The 16289-nt window shown below is 42.8% G+C and overlaps 1 protein-coding gene across 2 annotated transcripts; it reads right to left on the bottom strand.

The window, feature by feature from the left end:
- Positions 1-9014: 9014 nt before the first annotated feature.
- LOC127530257 (uncharacterized) lies at positions 9015-15942 on the bottom strand. Of its 2 annotated transcripts, none has more exons than XM_051936609.1 (4): positions 15573-15942; positions 14997-15052; positions 14708-14920; positions 9015-9630 (listed from the first exon to the last, which is right to left on the bottom strand). In XM_051936609.1, exons 1-4 carry the CDS (start codon positions 15827-15829, stop codon positions 9098-9100), a joined length of 1059 nt encoding a protein of 352 aa, XP_051792569.1. In that variant the 5' UTR covers positions 15830-15942; the 3' UTR covers positions 9015-9097. The 2 variants fall into 2 exon arrangements, with proteins under 2 accessions (XP_051792569.1, XP_051792568.1); XM_051936608.1 differs by lacking the exon at positions 9015-9630 and adding an exon at positions 13679-14385 and having other exon boundaries at positions 15573-15931.
- Positions 15943-16289: the final 347 nt, after the last annotated feature.

Below are 16289 nucleotides of genomic sequence, written 5' to 3' on the forward strand. Positions count from 1 at the left end.
GGAGACTATGAAAGCTGAAGGGTCACCAAGGGAGAACTCCCTCGTTTTTGTCCCTCTCTACCGGCCTTTTATGATGGGTTCATCTGTGTTGTGACAGGTGTGTGAAGTGGGCATCTTACTGGAGGTAATTGCCATTTCTCTCCTGTGGGTCATTGTTTGCCCCTATGCCTGAAAAGACCATTAGAAAAAGAGGATTTTTGGTTATTACAGAGGCAGAGTTAGAGATGAAGGCTGTGTAATTCTCCTGCTCTCCTTTGAATGAAAAAAATCACAATGATAAAATCGTCACAATCTTCCGTGCGGATCCATTAACGGGCTGGTTTTGCTCTACATAAACGGTAAACACACCCTGCTGATGCTGCTGTTCTGTAGCTCAAACAGGCTGCTCTGGCTTCACTGCAGAAACTGTTATGGTGCCACAGAGGAGAGTCATAAAGGTGATTAACAGCTACTTCTAATTAAAGATCAATGGAGAGTCTTTCGGAGGTGATTTGTTTTATGAATTGAGATGCCCACTGTCCATTAATGACATCAGGCAATGTCACAGTAACAGAGTGGGTATTGATTTACCCTTGTCTGAGAAACAGTTAAACCCAAACGATACATCATGACTACCCACAGTGTGAATACCCCGGCGTGGTAAACAGTGGGACCCCTCAGCAGCACCAACCCAGTGACCCCCTGGATGTGTCTGGGGATATTTATATGTAGAAGTTGCATACATCTAATGCAGGTGGTGTTAAAAGCATCTCATTTCAGAAAACCGGACATGCATTATTCCCACAACTGATTCAGTAATCAGACATTAAACCAGCAATATCATTGGGCTAAAAGCAGCATTACTCTAAGTACCTACTGTAGCAGTCAGGTTTCCAAAACAACTGAACTGGATTTACTTTTTGCATTTTCTGCATCTCCAGTGTATTTCAAGCCAACATATGCTTAAAAATATTCTTGATCAGCTGCTACTCTTTTATAGCTAGTTATATACACTTTGCAAATATATTTGCCAACTGGTTAATGCAACTGTAAAATGATTTGACAAATGTGATACTTCTCCAGTCAAGCATTATAAACACATTTTTAGAAAATGCTTTTACAGCATTTGCCTTTTGTTTTAAGTGGGCATGTAGTTTATTGTATTTACACCAGTTGCCACTCGTATACACAAACCCCTTAAACTCTTGCTTGAATTCATTTGTGCGTAATGCAACAAAAAAAAAAAAAAAAAAAAAAAAAAACTGGGTAGAGTAGGTGCAAAACACAAGTGCTGCAGTTGCACAGGCACCTTACAGACAACACTGAATACCACCGAAACATGTTTAAGTAAGTTTTATTCAAAATCAAACTCTCTGCATCCATTTACTTCGCATTCCACCCAAAAACAAAGTAATAAATGTTAAAGTTAAGCCTTTTCAATCAAGGTAGAACGTAGCTGAGGGAACTGTGTTCTGGTCCCATTTGGACTCCACTACAGCCATAAACATTCCCCAACTACTGCCTTTGCTGCTGAACTGGGGGATAGACTGGGACTTGTGGATGACCAGGGAGGAGGGGCAATTCTCTGACATAGTGATTATCATGGAAGTAGTCCTTTCCCTGCTCATAACTGGTGCTGAAGTGACTGACGGTGCCTGGAGGATACTGGCCAGTCAGGAAGTGGTAGTCATAATAAGGATACCAAGGCAAACCAAAGCCTGGGCCACCTGGTGGCAAGTACAGGGCTGGACCACTTGACAGTGGAACAGAGCCATCTGGCAGAAACTGAGGGCCTGGTAGCGGGAAAGGGACTGGGCGACGGGGACTGCCCTGGTCTTCGGTTTCAGAGTCAGAGTTGCCATGCTCGTAGGCCTTCTCCACGTGAGACAGTTCACCTCCCTGGTATGCTGGAGGGCCTGGTATAAACCCACTGATGGCACCAGATGCGTCAACATCTCCAGGGGCACCGGTTGCACCAAGAGATGAAGACTGTGAGGTCTCAACAGGAAGAGGCTCGACAGGTTTAACATCCCAGCTGTAGGCTAGAAGCACAAATTAGAGGTTAAGCACTGTAGCAAGTTCAAAGAGATTCAACAGAAAGCATTCACACACTGATCCTAAAGACATTTACTCTTATGTGTGGCTTTGGTTCCTTCAGAATCTGAGAAGCCTCTTGAATGAGGCAACTCATCAGGAGGAGAGAACTGAAAGGTCTTCCAGTTAAAGAATCTATCCAGACATGTTCTACAGGCAACACTGCAGTTGCTGAAGTTTCTGTAGTGAGCTCACCATTTTACCAATTAAACAAAAAAATAAAACCCACTTTAGCACTAGTTACCTTGGGGTGCACCAGGCTGCACCGAACCTGGAAGGTAGCCACCAGGGTATTGTGCAGGTACAGAGGCAGCAGGATAGTAGGGACTGTGAGCAGCAACTGCTGGATATGAGGCAGGATGGGATCCAGAAACGGGTACATATCCTCCAGGAGGGGCTTGAAAGCTCAAGCCAGGATTTGCACCGTCACCAGAGGAGACTTTATCCCAACCTGGACAGTGAGAAGAGTTTTAAATACAACTAAAACTGGTGAACTTCAGACAAACATTTAAGTTCAGTCAATCTTACCTGTCTTTACAGGGTAGCTGTAACTGGTTCCAATCAGCACAGCAAGGAGCAAAGCCCTATTGAAAGAGAGAAAAGCATAACTACAAATACCAACAGAAACCAGCCAAAACATCAAACTGCCACTTACCCAGAGGTGAACCCAGCAGCCATCATGTTGAATGAGCAGCAGCTACTACTATCTACTCTCACCCTGTGGAAGGTTTATAAATGTTGCAGGTGACCTGCACTGGCCAATCACAACATAATGAGTAGACGATACACAGCTGCTACTACTTAAATCCTGATGAGAGTGGTATCAAAATTGGACCAGTTGCCTAATTTTTTTTGCTAATGTTTATTATTTTGCACAGTGCTACTGTTGGTGCATTGCATTTTATAGTTTTGTACTGACCACTGCTTTGTGCTTATATTTTTGCGTGCTTTAGTTACTTGGGTGATTGTTTTTTCCCTCTGTGGTTTTGTAGTGAACATGTCTAAGCAACACTCACATTTTTCAATTCTTCTGAAAGGTTCCAAATGAAATCTTATGATTCTGCAGTAGCTCATTTGATTGAGTCAATGACCTATCAACTGAGGGTGAAATTTTGATGCAGTGGCCATGGATCAAGTCTGACCCATGACAGCATTTGCTATGTGTCCTTCTCCCTGCCTTTTCTGTCTCTGCAAAATGGACAAATAGACATCTTCAACAAAGTGATTTACTTTTTTTCAGTAGTGTCTCCTTCCCATACTTAAATACCATTACCAGTGCAGATAACTATACTACATACAGAAGTGGAAGGAGCACTCAGATACACTTATGTAAAAACACTAAAACCAAAATGTGAAGCCATATATTTAATAGGTTAAATTACTCTTTTACCTGTGTACTCTGATAGCTTAGCTGGTTGAGTAGGCAACCACCAAATGCAGTGGCCTGGGTTCAATTCCTGCTCATGGCCCCTTACTGAACCTTTCCTGTCTCTCTCTCTTTACTGTGCCCATCAAATAAAGCCAACAAAAGGTCAAAAAATTCCTTCACACACACATATTTATATTTATTTATATTTCAGTAGTGTCTCCTTCCCATACTAAAATACATACTAATATATATATAATCTAATGATTGTTTGGCCAAAAAGGAGCACAGGCAGTTGGAGAGCATTGCAATACATGGCAAATTTGTTGAAATGCATCAAAATCAGGGAGAAACATGTTTAATGTTTTAGTGGTTGAGAATGTAGTTTAGTTATCAAGTAATTTTTGGGAGTCAAGTCTGACCTTGATATCGCAGAATAAACAAGGATAGTCCAGTTTGCAAATGCACCATGCTAAAGCATGTAGCTGGTCCTGAAACAGAACCACCATTCTAAGAAATAACCATGTACTTATTTCTTAGAATGAAGATTTTAATTACTTGGTCAAGAACTGTGGAAGAGTTATGTGACGACTGGCGTACGTTTGTCCTATTAATCTGTGCGCAACATTACTCAAAAACAAACTGATTTGGATTAAATTTTCAGGGATTGTGACAAGTGAACACTATGTCAGGTGCCTGCTAGCAATCACAATCCTACAAAGAACAATAAAATTGTGGGGGTGTTTGATTCTATCAATTTCCATAACCTGCTACATAATTAAGTCATGCAATTTCATCTGTATATAATGTACACATGCATAACACCTATGGTCACTATAAGGTCTTCCCTGTATTGAATGGCCGCATTCCTTGTTGCCCTGATTTCTGCCACATTCTTTCCTTCAAGAGCTCAGCCATCAGGACACAGCTAAGCCTTGTAAGTACTGCACTCCAAGTGGTTTGTTGTCCATGCAATGCCACTTGAAATGTATACTGGAGCATACAAAGCCATTTACCAAATATGGATTAAGGCATTTTCAATCTCAATAGCTGTGAAAATGCAATGAGTGCTATACGACTGCCAAGTGCTTAATTATTTCCAGCCCGATCTCACGAGGATTCGTGAAACTGTTACGTAAATTTTTGTTTCGGTTTCGTGCGCACCAACACGATTTCGTCATGTTTTTCGTGCCGCTCACCACGAAATGCACACCAATGTATTTTAAACGGCGGACTTTTCGTGCCACCCAGAACGTATTTCAAACGAATGTGTGTATTATATTAATGTAAAACCGCGGCGAATCCAACGCTATATTTTGCATGACATCGTCCCTAACCATAACCCTGTGGTACACTTACCAATTTGCATAGGAATTTAAAGAATGTCCGGCGGCCGCAAACGCGATCACACAAGCAGTATACGCCGATGGACAGCTTAGATCGTCATGAATCCGCCGGTATAATCCACTTTCAGATGTGATTACCACAGCAGGTTTCGTTGTGAGCAACACGAAAAACATTTCGTGGTGAGCGGCACGAAAAACATGACGAAATCGTGTTGGTGCGCACGAAAAAGAAACAAAAAATTTACGTAACAGTTTCACGAATCCCCGTGAGACCATGTTGTTATTTCAGCAAGAAACAAATTTAAGATGATTTCTTCCACACATGCGACAGCTACTTTCTTTCCCAGACCAGCGTTAATTTCTCATTTGTAGACCCACTGTTGCTAAAAATTGTTCATTTTACAGTGCAACGTTACTTGGTCAGGTGACATACTCAGTTGAGCAAATATCACAAAACAGCTAAATACCACTGAAACATGTTTATTGAAGACAAATGAAGTCTTTCATTCCACCCAAAGTAAAACATTAAAGTTAAGGTTTACAGAGTCCTGTTTCCATTAACATAGGTCACTGTATATGGCTGAGGGAACTCTGTTCTGGTCTCATTTGGGCTCCACTACAGCCATAAACATTCCCAAACTACTGCCTTTGCTGCTGAACTGGGGGATAGACTGGGACTTGTGGATGACCAGGGAGGAGGGGCAATTCTCTGACGTAGTGATTATCATGGAAGTAGTCCTTTCCCTGCTCATAACTGGTGCTGAAGTGACTGACGGTGCCTGGAGGATACTGGCCAGTCAGGAAGTGGTAGTCATAATAAGGATACCAAGGCAAACCAAAGCCTGGGCCACCTGGAAGGTACAGGGCTGGACCACTTGACAGTGGAACAGAGCCATCTGGCAGAAACTGAGGGCCTGGTAGAGGGAAAGGGACTGGGCCAACTGGACGACGGGGACTGCCCTGGTCTTCGGTTTCAGAGTCAGAGTTGCCATGCTCGTAGGCCTTCTCCACATGAGACAGTTCACCTCCCTGGTATGCTGGAGGGCCTGGTATAAACCCACTGATGGCACCAGATGCATCAACATCTCCAGGGGCACCGGTTACACCAAGAGATGAAGATGGTGAGGTCTCAACAGGAAGATGCTTGACAGGTTCAACTGCCCAGCTGTAGGCTAGAAGCACAAGTTAAATGTTAAACATTGTAGCAAGTCCAGAGACTCAGAATAAGACATTCAAGCACTGATCCTGAAGACATTTCACCTCATTTGAGGTTTTGGCTCCTTCAGAACTAGAGAAACCTCTTCAGGAACAGGAAGGTAACATGTCTTCCACTAAAACACCCATTTATAAAAATAAACACTACAGACATGTTCTAAGGGGATATTGCACCCAACTCTAGCTAAAACTGTGGAATGGTAACTGCTTTTCATCAACAGTATAGCTAAAGCTGAAGGAAGCATTGTTTCCCTAGTAAATTACATCAGCACTAGTTACCTTGGGGTGCACCAGGTTGTAAACTTGTCTGCACCGACCCTGGAAAGTAACCACCAGGGTATTGTGCAGGTACAGGGGCAGCAGCATAGTAGGGACTGTGAGGAGCAGCTGCTGCTGGATATGAGGCCGACTGGGAACCAGAAACATGTACATATCCTCCAGGAGGGGCTTGAAAGCCAAAACCAGGATTTCCACTGTCACCACCACCAGAGGAGACTTGATCCCCACCTGGACAGTGAGAAGAGTTTAGTACGACTAAAACTGCTTCATTTTGGACAAACATTCAGGTATAGTTAAGTTTCACCTTTCTCTAGGGGGTAGCTGTAGCTTGCACCAATCAGCACAGCAAGGAGCAAAGCCCTATTGAAAGAGAGAAAAGCATAACTACAAATACCAACAGAAACCAGCCAAAACATCAACTTGCCACTTACCCAGAGGTGAACCCAGCAGCCATCATGTTGAATGAGCAGCAGCTACTACTGTCTACTCTCACCCTGTGGAAGGTTTATAAATGTTGCAGGTGACCTGCACTGGCCAATCACAACATAATGAGTAGAGGATACACAGCTGCTACTACTTAAATCCTGATGAGGGTGGAACCCCAATGTGAAATTTTACCACTGCTTTGTGTGTTTTTTTGTGTTCTTGTTTTTCTGCGAGTGTGATTTTAGTTTCTATTTTCCATGCAGCAATCTCAGTAAAAATGTCCACGGAAAATCCAGATTTTTCAGTTCTTCCGAATAGTTGGCCATAATTCACTCTTTGTTCAGTAGTGTGACTTGCCTTCTCTATTATACACTCAATATGGTAGATAACTATGCTACATATAGAGGTGGAAGAAGTACTCAGATGTTTTACTTTTCTAAAAACACCAAAGCCAGTGTAAGGCCAAATATTTAATAGGTAAAAATTCAGCCTTACACAACATATTTGAAGCTTCTCCATTTTGTGGGTTGCCAGGGGAATGGATCTCACTGCATCTAATGACTGCTTGGTTGAAAGGGAGCACAGACAATTGGAAAATAATACAATAAATGGCAAGTATATTGATACATTTTCAAGCTGCTAGTAGCTGAGAATGTAGTTTATATAGTAAAATCATTTTGGGAGACAAGTCTGACCTTGGTATAGCAGAAAAATCACAGGGATAGTCAAGTTTGCAAATGCACCATAGTAAAGTATGAGCTAAAACACCACCATGCTAGAAAATAAGCATTAGGTCAGTCTGCTAGTTGGAGGTTTTACATTCACGCATTGTCCTTTTTGAAAGCACCGCATGGTCAGCAGTTTGTGATGTACCTTGCAGGCCACAGACCAGGGCTGCACTTATCGATTATTTTCGTAACTGAGTATTCTATCATTTACTCTGGTGATTAATCGAGTAATTGGATTCTGTGCTTGGCACGCACATTACAATATCAAAAGAGGAAGTGAGTGCTCTGTGCAACAGAAATGACCGTCCTGGTTTGAACACAGGTGGACATCTGTGGTGAATTGTACATATATAGTATAGTACAGGGGTATTCAGCTAAAACTCAAAGCCAGGGGAACCGACATGTATTTAGTTGGTGATGCAGAAGTCACATAAATATGTTTCTATGTTTGGTCCGATTAAACCGCCGGTACTGCAGATGATCAAACACAAATTAGAAAATTGATCAGTTTATTAGTATTTATTAGAGAATATTCAATCAGCAACATTAGCTTCACTTTGATTTGGCCAGAAATTAAAATGATTTCCTTCAGAGACAATGTCAGACCAACATGCATTTCAACACAGTATCATGTTTGAATATATGAATTTTTAGAGTTCAGCTATCTGGTCAATAATCAGCTGCATTGATCTGTCAAATACATTCCATATGTTTAACAGTTTTCTACCAGCATTTCTGTCTTACATAATTTCCAGTAGCAGCTTTTTAATGTCAGACCTTTTAATATCCCTTGTTCTCCATTAAAACAACCTGTTAGCAATGGGTTCATTTTGTGAGGAAAATGAGTCAAGTCAAGTATTAAACACTTCCATCTGTGTGGACAACTTAAACAAAATGTCTAGATTAAGGAAGTTGACACCTTCTAACTGAGGTTTTGGTTTGTCAAGCCAACTTAAAAAAAAGAAACCTTCAAACTTCTGATCTATTAAAGGCTGTAAACACGTTCTAGTTACAATAGAAGTGTTCAATCAAATTTGAAATCCATTTATTTTATAGGCCCAGGTCTGGTTACGTGTTAGTGACCTGGGGTTCATGATTTAGTGGATTAAATTAAGCCTTGATTCAGACTTTTAAGAGTACTCCAGGAATCATTTCAGCCCGAGCAATGAGTTATTTAGTGCAGGGTTTAAGCATGGCCAACGTCCAACAGCAAATTCTACTAGGCTAAGCTAATGTTTGAAGGGTTGTAGGAAGTAATTTAGAGAAATGCAGTTAGGACATGTACCGCCATAGCTGTGGACACCAGCTAATTACCTTGAAGTAGCAATCTGCAGCCTCAACCACTAGAATCCTGCAGAAGTCTTAATACAAAACATTCTGAAGAACTGTTGAAGTGGAGGCCAGACTAAAGTGTAGCGAAGCAAATACCTTAATTTTGTCATGCTGAAGAAAATTGCTGAACAATTTTTTATTTTTTTTTTTAAATAGGTTTATTGAAAACAAAGTCTACAAGTTTACTTTGCATTCCACCCAAAGACAAAGTAAAGCATTAAAGTTAAATTTTACAGGGTCCCGATTTCCATTAACGTAAGTCACTGTATATGGCTGAGGGAACTTTGTTCTGGTCCCATTTGGGCTACACTACAGCCATAAACATTCCCAAACTACTGCCTTTGCTGCTGAACTGGGGGATAGACTGGGACTTGTGGATGACCAGGGAGGAGGGGCAATTCTCTGACGTAGTGATTATCATGGAAGTAGTCCTTTCCCTGCTCATAACTGGTGCTGAAGTGACTGACGGTGCCTGGAGGATACTGGCCAGTCAGGAAGTGGTAGTCATAATAAGGATACCAAGGCAAACCAAAGCCTGGGCCACCTGGAAGGTACAGGGCTGGACCACTTGACAGTGGAACAGAGCCATCTGGCAGAAACTGAGGGCCTGGTAGAGGGAAAGGGACTGGGCCAACTGGACGACGGGGACTGCCCTGGTCTTCGGTTTCAGAGTCAGAGTTGCCATGCTCGTAGGCCTTCTCCACATGAGACAGTTCACCTCCCTGGTATGCTGGAGGGCCTGGTATAAACCCACTGATGGCACCAGATGCATCAACATCTCCAGGGGCACCGGTTACACCAAGAGATGAAGATGGTGAGGTCTCAACAGGAAGATGCTTGACAGGTTCAACTGCCCAGCTGTAGGCTAGGAGCACAAGTTAAATGTTAAGCACTGTAGCAAGTCCAGAGATTCAGAAGAAGGCATTCAAGACCCATTCCTGAAGACACTTCACCTCATTTGAGGTTTTGGCTCCCTCAAAACTAGAGAAACCTCTTCAGGAACAGGAAGCTTACATGTCTTCCACTAAAACACCCATTTACAAAAATAAACACTACAGACATGTTCTAAGGGGATATTGCACCCAACTCTAGCTAAAACTGTGGAATGGTAACTGCTTCTCATGAACAGTATAGCTAAAGCTGAAGGAAGCATTGTTTCCCTAGTAAATTACATCAGCACTAGTTACCTTGGGGTGCACCAGGTTGCAAACTTGGCTGCACCGACCCTGGAAGGTAACCACCAGGGTATTGTGCAGGTACAGGGCAGCAGCATAGTAGGGACTGTGAGCAGCAACTGCTGGATATGAGGCCGACTGGGATCCAGAAACGGATACATATCCTCCAGGAGGGGCTTGAAAGCCAAAACCAGGATTTCCACTGTCACCACCACCAGAGGAGACTTGATCCCCACCTGGACAGTGAGAAGAGTTTAGTACGACTAAAACTGCTTCATTTTGGACAAACATTCAGGTATAATTAAGTTTCACCTTTCTCTAGGGGGTAGCTGTAGCTTGCACCAATCAGCACAGCAAGGAGCAAAGCCCTACTGAAAGAGAGAAAAGCATAACTACAAGTACCAACAGAAAACCAGCCAAAACATCAACTTGCCACTTACCCAGAGGTGAACCCAGCAGCCATCATGTTGAATGAGCAGCAGCTACTACTGTCTACTCTCACCCTGTGGAAGGTTTATAAATGTTGCAGGTGACCTGCACTGGCCAATCACAACATAATGAGTAGACGATACACAGCTGCTACTACTTAAATCCTGATGAGGGTGGAACCCTAATGTGAAATTTTACCACTGCTTTGTGTTTTTTTTGTGTTCTTGTTTTTCTGCGAGTGTGATTTTAGTTTCTATTTTCCATGCAGCAATCTCAGTAAAAATGTCCACGGAAAATCCAGATTTTTCAGTTCTTCCGAATAGTTGACCGTAATTCACTCTTTGTTCAGTAGTGTGACTTGTCTTCTCTATTATACACTCAATATGGTAGATAACTATGCTACATACAGAGGTGGAAGAAGTACTCAGATGATTTACTTTTCTAAAAACACCAAAGCCAGTGTAAGGCCAAATATTAAATAAGTAAAATTCAGCCTTACACAACATATTTGAAGCTTCTCCATTTTGTGGGTTGCCAGGGGAATGGATCTCACTGCATCTAATGACTGCTTGGTTGAAAGGGAGCACAGACAATTGGAAAATAATACAATAAATGGAAAGTATATTGATACATTTTCAAGCTGCTCGTAGCTGAGAATGTAGTTTATATAGTAAAATCATTTTTGGGAGACAAGTCTGACCTTGGTATAGCAGAAAAATCACAGGGATAGTCAAGTTTGCAAATGCACCATAGTAAAGTATGAGCTAAAACACCACCATGCTAGAAAATAAGCATTAGGTCAATCTGCTAGTTGGAGGTTTTACATTCACGCATTGTCCTTTTTGAAAGCACCGCATGGTCAGCAGTTTGAGATGTACCTTGCAGGCCACAGACCAGGGGCCTGTTTCACGAAGCAGGTTCACTGAAAACTCTGAGTTTCTTAACCCTGAAATGAGGGGAAACTCAGAGTTTTCCGTTTCATGAAGCGAGGTAACTTAACCCTGAGACAGAGGGGTAACTCTAGCCTGTTTCACAAAGAGGGGTAACTTAAACTCTCGGTCAGTTACTGCAGTAACAGACTCTATGACTCTAACCTGGTCGGCAGCAGGTTTATCTGAGAAAACCTCGAGTTTCTCTCCGTCTCCACCCTCTTTCAGCCACACGCTGTTTCACTTCCTCATTTATTCAGTCAGTAAGCGAGCGAGTTTTGGCATAGAACAACTTTTATTAACGATCCAGTGGATAAAGGAGCAGCATTACTGCACAGATAATTAAATATTCGTCGGTAGATTGTTATCAGACCGAGCATAAATGTTCTCGCATTTCCGGACAATTATCGGTTTGAGCGGTACCGTTTCCTAATCGTTTTAAGTCCATAATCTACATAAACAACCTAATCCGTCCTTACATTTACATTACCAACCGCAGTCATGCTCTCACATTCAGCAGATATTTTGTGTGTTGCGCTGCGGTTCTTTGCAAATGGAAGTTTTTATATAATGTCGGAGATGCAGAGTAAGACAACTGTATGGAGGACAGTCAGAAAAGTTTTCCTGGCTCTGAAACGACTTTTACTCATCATTGTGGACATAAACCTGTCAGAACATCAAGGAGCAGTTCAACAGGATTACGGGTGAATGATGTAGAGATCTGTTACATTCATTTTAAATCATATTCTGTTCATGACATTGTGCTGCAACCTCAAGCTGGGATTAGTCATTTTAATTTCTTTTAGGATTTCCCACTGTGATTGGCTGCATAGATGCACACACATCCCCATCACAGCTCCCTCACATCATAAACAGGAAGTCCATTCACAGCATAAATGTGCAGGTAGGCTACAGGTAGACTGACTACTGTTTCTAAATGTTAAAGACTGCATCATAGTTCAACATCTGTCATTCTCTGCTCTGTCCAAATCATATGTGATGCTGCATACATCATTTCTAATGTGGAGGCCACGTGGTCTGGGTCTGTTCATGACTCCAGGATTTATGGAGAGTCCAATCTGAGCAACAGACTGCAGCGTGGTCAGCAGCCTTAAGATTTTCACAATAGAATTCTCTTGTCTCCCTCCTTTAATATGCTCTGATGTATCCACTATACATTACAAGAGAGTTTGATGGCCTTCTGCTGGGTGACAGGGGTTACCATGCCAACCCAGGGTGATGACCTCATACCCTGACCCTGAACCAGGCGTCCAGCAGAACTTCAACCGGACTCACTGCAGGACCAGAGCCCGGGTGGAGATGACCATAGGCCTGCTGAAAGCCCGTTTCCAGAGCCTACATTTCCTCAGGGTGACCCCTGAGAGGGCCTGTGATATTACTGTGGCATGTGTTGTTCTTCATAACATTACCACTATTAGAGGAGAGCAACACCCTGCCCTACAAACTGAAGACCCAGATGATGACCCCATCCACCTGCAGCTATCCAGGACAGCAGAGCAGTCAGAGACACCATATGCAATAATCACTTCAGAGTTTAAGTCACCATCATCACCACCACAGCAAATAAAGAAATGATACACATTTCATTTGGTCTTTTTTTCCTACAAATAAAACATAGTACCACTCAAACCGATAATTGTCCGGAAATGCGAGAACATTTATGCGCGGTCTGATAATCTACCAACAAATATTTAATTATCTGTGCAGTAATGCTGCTCCTTTATCCACTGGATCGTTAAAAGTTGTTCTACGCCAAAACTCGCCCGCTTACTGAGGAAATGAAACGGTGTGTGCAGCTGAAAGAGGGCGGAGACAGAGAGAAACTCAAGGTTCTCCTCAGATAAACCTGCTGGCAAGCAGGTTCAAGTCAGAGTCTGCTACTGCAGCAACTGACTGAGAGTTTAAGTTACCTCGCTTCGTGAAACGGAAAACTGAGTCTCCCCTCATTTTAGGGTTAAGAAACTCAGAGTTTTCAATGAACCTGCTTCATGAAACAGGCCCCTCAGGTTCATGATTTAGTGGATTAAATGAAGCCTTGATTCATAATAATATTACTCATTTCAGCCCTAGCACAGAGTAATTTAAGTGTAGTGTTTAAGCATAGCCAATGCTACTAGGCTAAGCTAATGTTTGAAGGGTTGTAGGAAGTACTTTGGACATGTATCACCATAGCTGTCGACACCAGCTAATTGCCTTGAAGTTGTAGTCTCTGGCCTCAACCACTAGAATCCTGCAGAAGTCTTAATACAAAACATTCTGAAGAACTGTGAAAGTGGAGGCCAGACTAAAGTATAGTGAAGCAAATACCTTAATTTTGTCATGCTGAAGAAACATGAACAACAAATTTTTTGTTGTTAAATAGGTTTATTGAGGACGAAGTCAACATGTTTACTTTGCATTCCACCCAAAGACAAAGCATTAAAGTTAAATTTTACAGGGTCCCGATTTCCATTAATATAGGTCACTGTATATGGCTGAGGAAACTTTCTTCTGGTCCCAATTGCACTCCACTACAGCCATAAACATTCCCAAACTACTGCCTTTGCTGCTGAACTGGGGGATAGACTGGGACTTGTGGATGACCAGGGAGGAGGGGCAATTCTCTGACGTAGTGATTATCATGGAAGTAGTCCTTTCCCTGCTCATAACTGGTGCTGAAGTGACTGACGGTGCCTGGAGGATACTGGCCAGTCAGGAAGTGGTAGTCATAATAAGGATACCAAGGCAAACCAAAGCCTGGGCCACCTGGAAAGTACAGGGCTGGACCACTTGACAGTGGAACAGAGCCATCTGGCAGAAACTGAGGGCCCGGTAGAGGGAAAGGGACTGGGCCAACTGGACGACGGGGACTGCCCTGGTCTTCGGTTTCAGAGTCAGAGTTGCCATGCTCGTAGGCCTTCTCCACATGAGACAGTTCACCTCCCTGGTATGCTGGAGGGCCTGGTATAAACCCACTGATGGCACCAGATGCATCAACATCTCCAGGGGCACCAGTTACACCAAGAGATGAAGATGGTGAGGTCTCAACAGGAAGATGCTTGACAGGTTCAACTGCCCAGCTGTAGACTAGAAGCACAAGTTAAATGTTAAACATTGTAGCAAGTCCAGAGACTCAGAAGAAGGCATTCAAGACCCATTCCTGAAGACATTTCACCTCATTTGAAGTTTAGGCTCCCTCAAAACTAGAGAAACCTCTTCAAGAACAGGAAGCTTACATGTCTTCCACTAAAACACCCATTTACAAAAGTAAATCCTACAGACATGTTCTAAGGTGATATTGCACCCAACTCTAGCTAGAACTGTGGAATGGTCACTGTTTTTCATGAACAGTATAGCTAAAGCTGAAGGAAGCATTGTTTCCCTAGTAAATTACATCAGCACTAGTTACCTTGGGGTGCACCAGGCTGCACCGACCCTGGAAGGTAGCCACCAGGGTATTGTGCAGGTACAGGGGCAGCAGCATAGTAGGGACTGTGAGCAGCAGCTGCTGGATATGAGGCCGACTGGGATCCAGAAACGGATACATATCCTCCAGGAGGGGCTTGAAAGCCAAAACCAGGATTTCCACTGTCACCACCACCAGAGGAGACTTGATCCCCACCTGGACAGTGAGTAGAGTTTAGTACGACTAAAACTGCTTCATTTTGGACAAACATTCAGGTATAATTAAGTTTCACCTTTCTCTAGGGGGTAGCTGTAGCTTGCACCAATCAGCACAGCAAGGAGCAAAGCCCTATTGAAAGAGAGAAAAGCATAACTACATATACCAACAGAAACCAGCCAAAACATCAAATTGCCACTTACCCAGAGGTGAACCCAGCAGCCATCATGTTGAATGAGCAGCAGCTACTACTGTCTACTCTCACCCTGTGGAAGGTTTATAAATGTTGCAGGTGACCTGCACTGGCCAATCACAACATAATGAGTAGACGATACACAGCTGCTACTACTTAAATCCTGATGAGGGTGGAACCCTAATATGAAATTTAAGTGTGTGTGTTAAGGTTGGCCCAGTTGCCTCATTTTTAGACAAGTGAATTATTTTTGCATATCCTGACAGTTTGTGGATTGCATTTTATAGTTTTGTACCAACCACTGCTCTGTCCAAGTACAGTTCGTTTGGGCTGGTGTGAAAGCAGACCAGATGTTTTTGGTTCAGACTAAAGAACCAGACCGAGACCACCTCCCGAAGGTGGTCTCGGTCTGGTTCTATGTGAACTCCAGTTCGGTTCGCTCCTGGTGAGAACACAAACCTGTCTCCATTCGGACCGGCTTGATGGTGCAGCAGACTTTCTGGTCTACGGGAGCTTCCGTAGCAACCTGCACAGGTTGTGGAGCATCGCCCGCTTTCTCCGATAATGTCTTGCAATGCCTCTTCTCCGTGCCAAAAACGACTGTGTAATGTTCTCGTACCGAATGCGAGCTTCATGCTGGAACAACAGCAGTATTTGTGCTTGCTGCATAAAGCAATGATACAAATATATGGCAACAAGAACGAACAGAAGAGCATAGTTCATTGTTTATGAATAAACCTCGTTCCATGGAATAAACATAGCCTGTTGTATTCTTCCGGGATTTTTCCCTCTTCACGTGCTGTGCCAATCAGCGTTCACCTACGTCATCTAAAACACCTTATTTTGTGAACAGCACCGCCAAACGACTGGGGGGAGATATAACATTCATCGTAGTTGGTTCAACTGCGAAAACACTGGTGTGAATGCAAACTGAACCAGTTGAAAATAGCAACATTGTAACAACTTTTGGGTCCAAACGAACCACTCTAACGGACTAACAGGTGTGAAAGCACCCTGAAAAACAATGTCAGACCAACATGCATTTCAACACAGTATCATGTTTAAATATATTAAGTTTTATAGTTTGGCTATAATCAGCTGCATTGATCGGTCAAATACAATGTACATTTTTAACAGTTTTCTGCCAGCCTTTCCTTCTTACATAATTTCCTGTAG

Source organism: Acanthochromis polyacanthus, chromosome 16 (assembly GCF_021347895.1).
Source record: "Acanthochromis polyacanthus isolate Apoly-LR-REF ecotype Palm Island chromosome 16, KAUST_Apoly_ChrSc, whole genome shotgun sequence".
Taxonomy (NCBI): domain Eukaryota; kingdom Metazoa; phylum Chordata; class Actinopteri; family Pomacentridae; genus Acanthochromis; species Acanthochromis polyacanthus.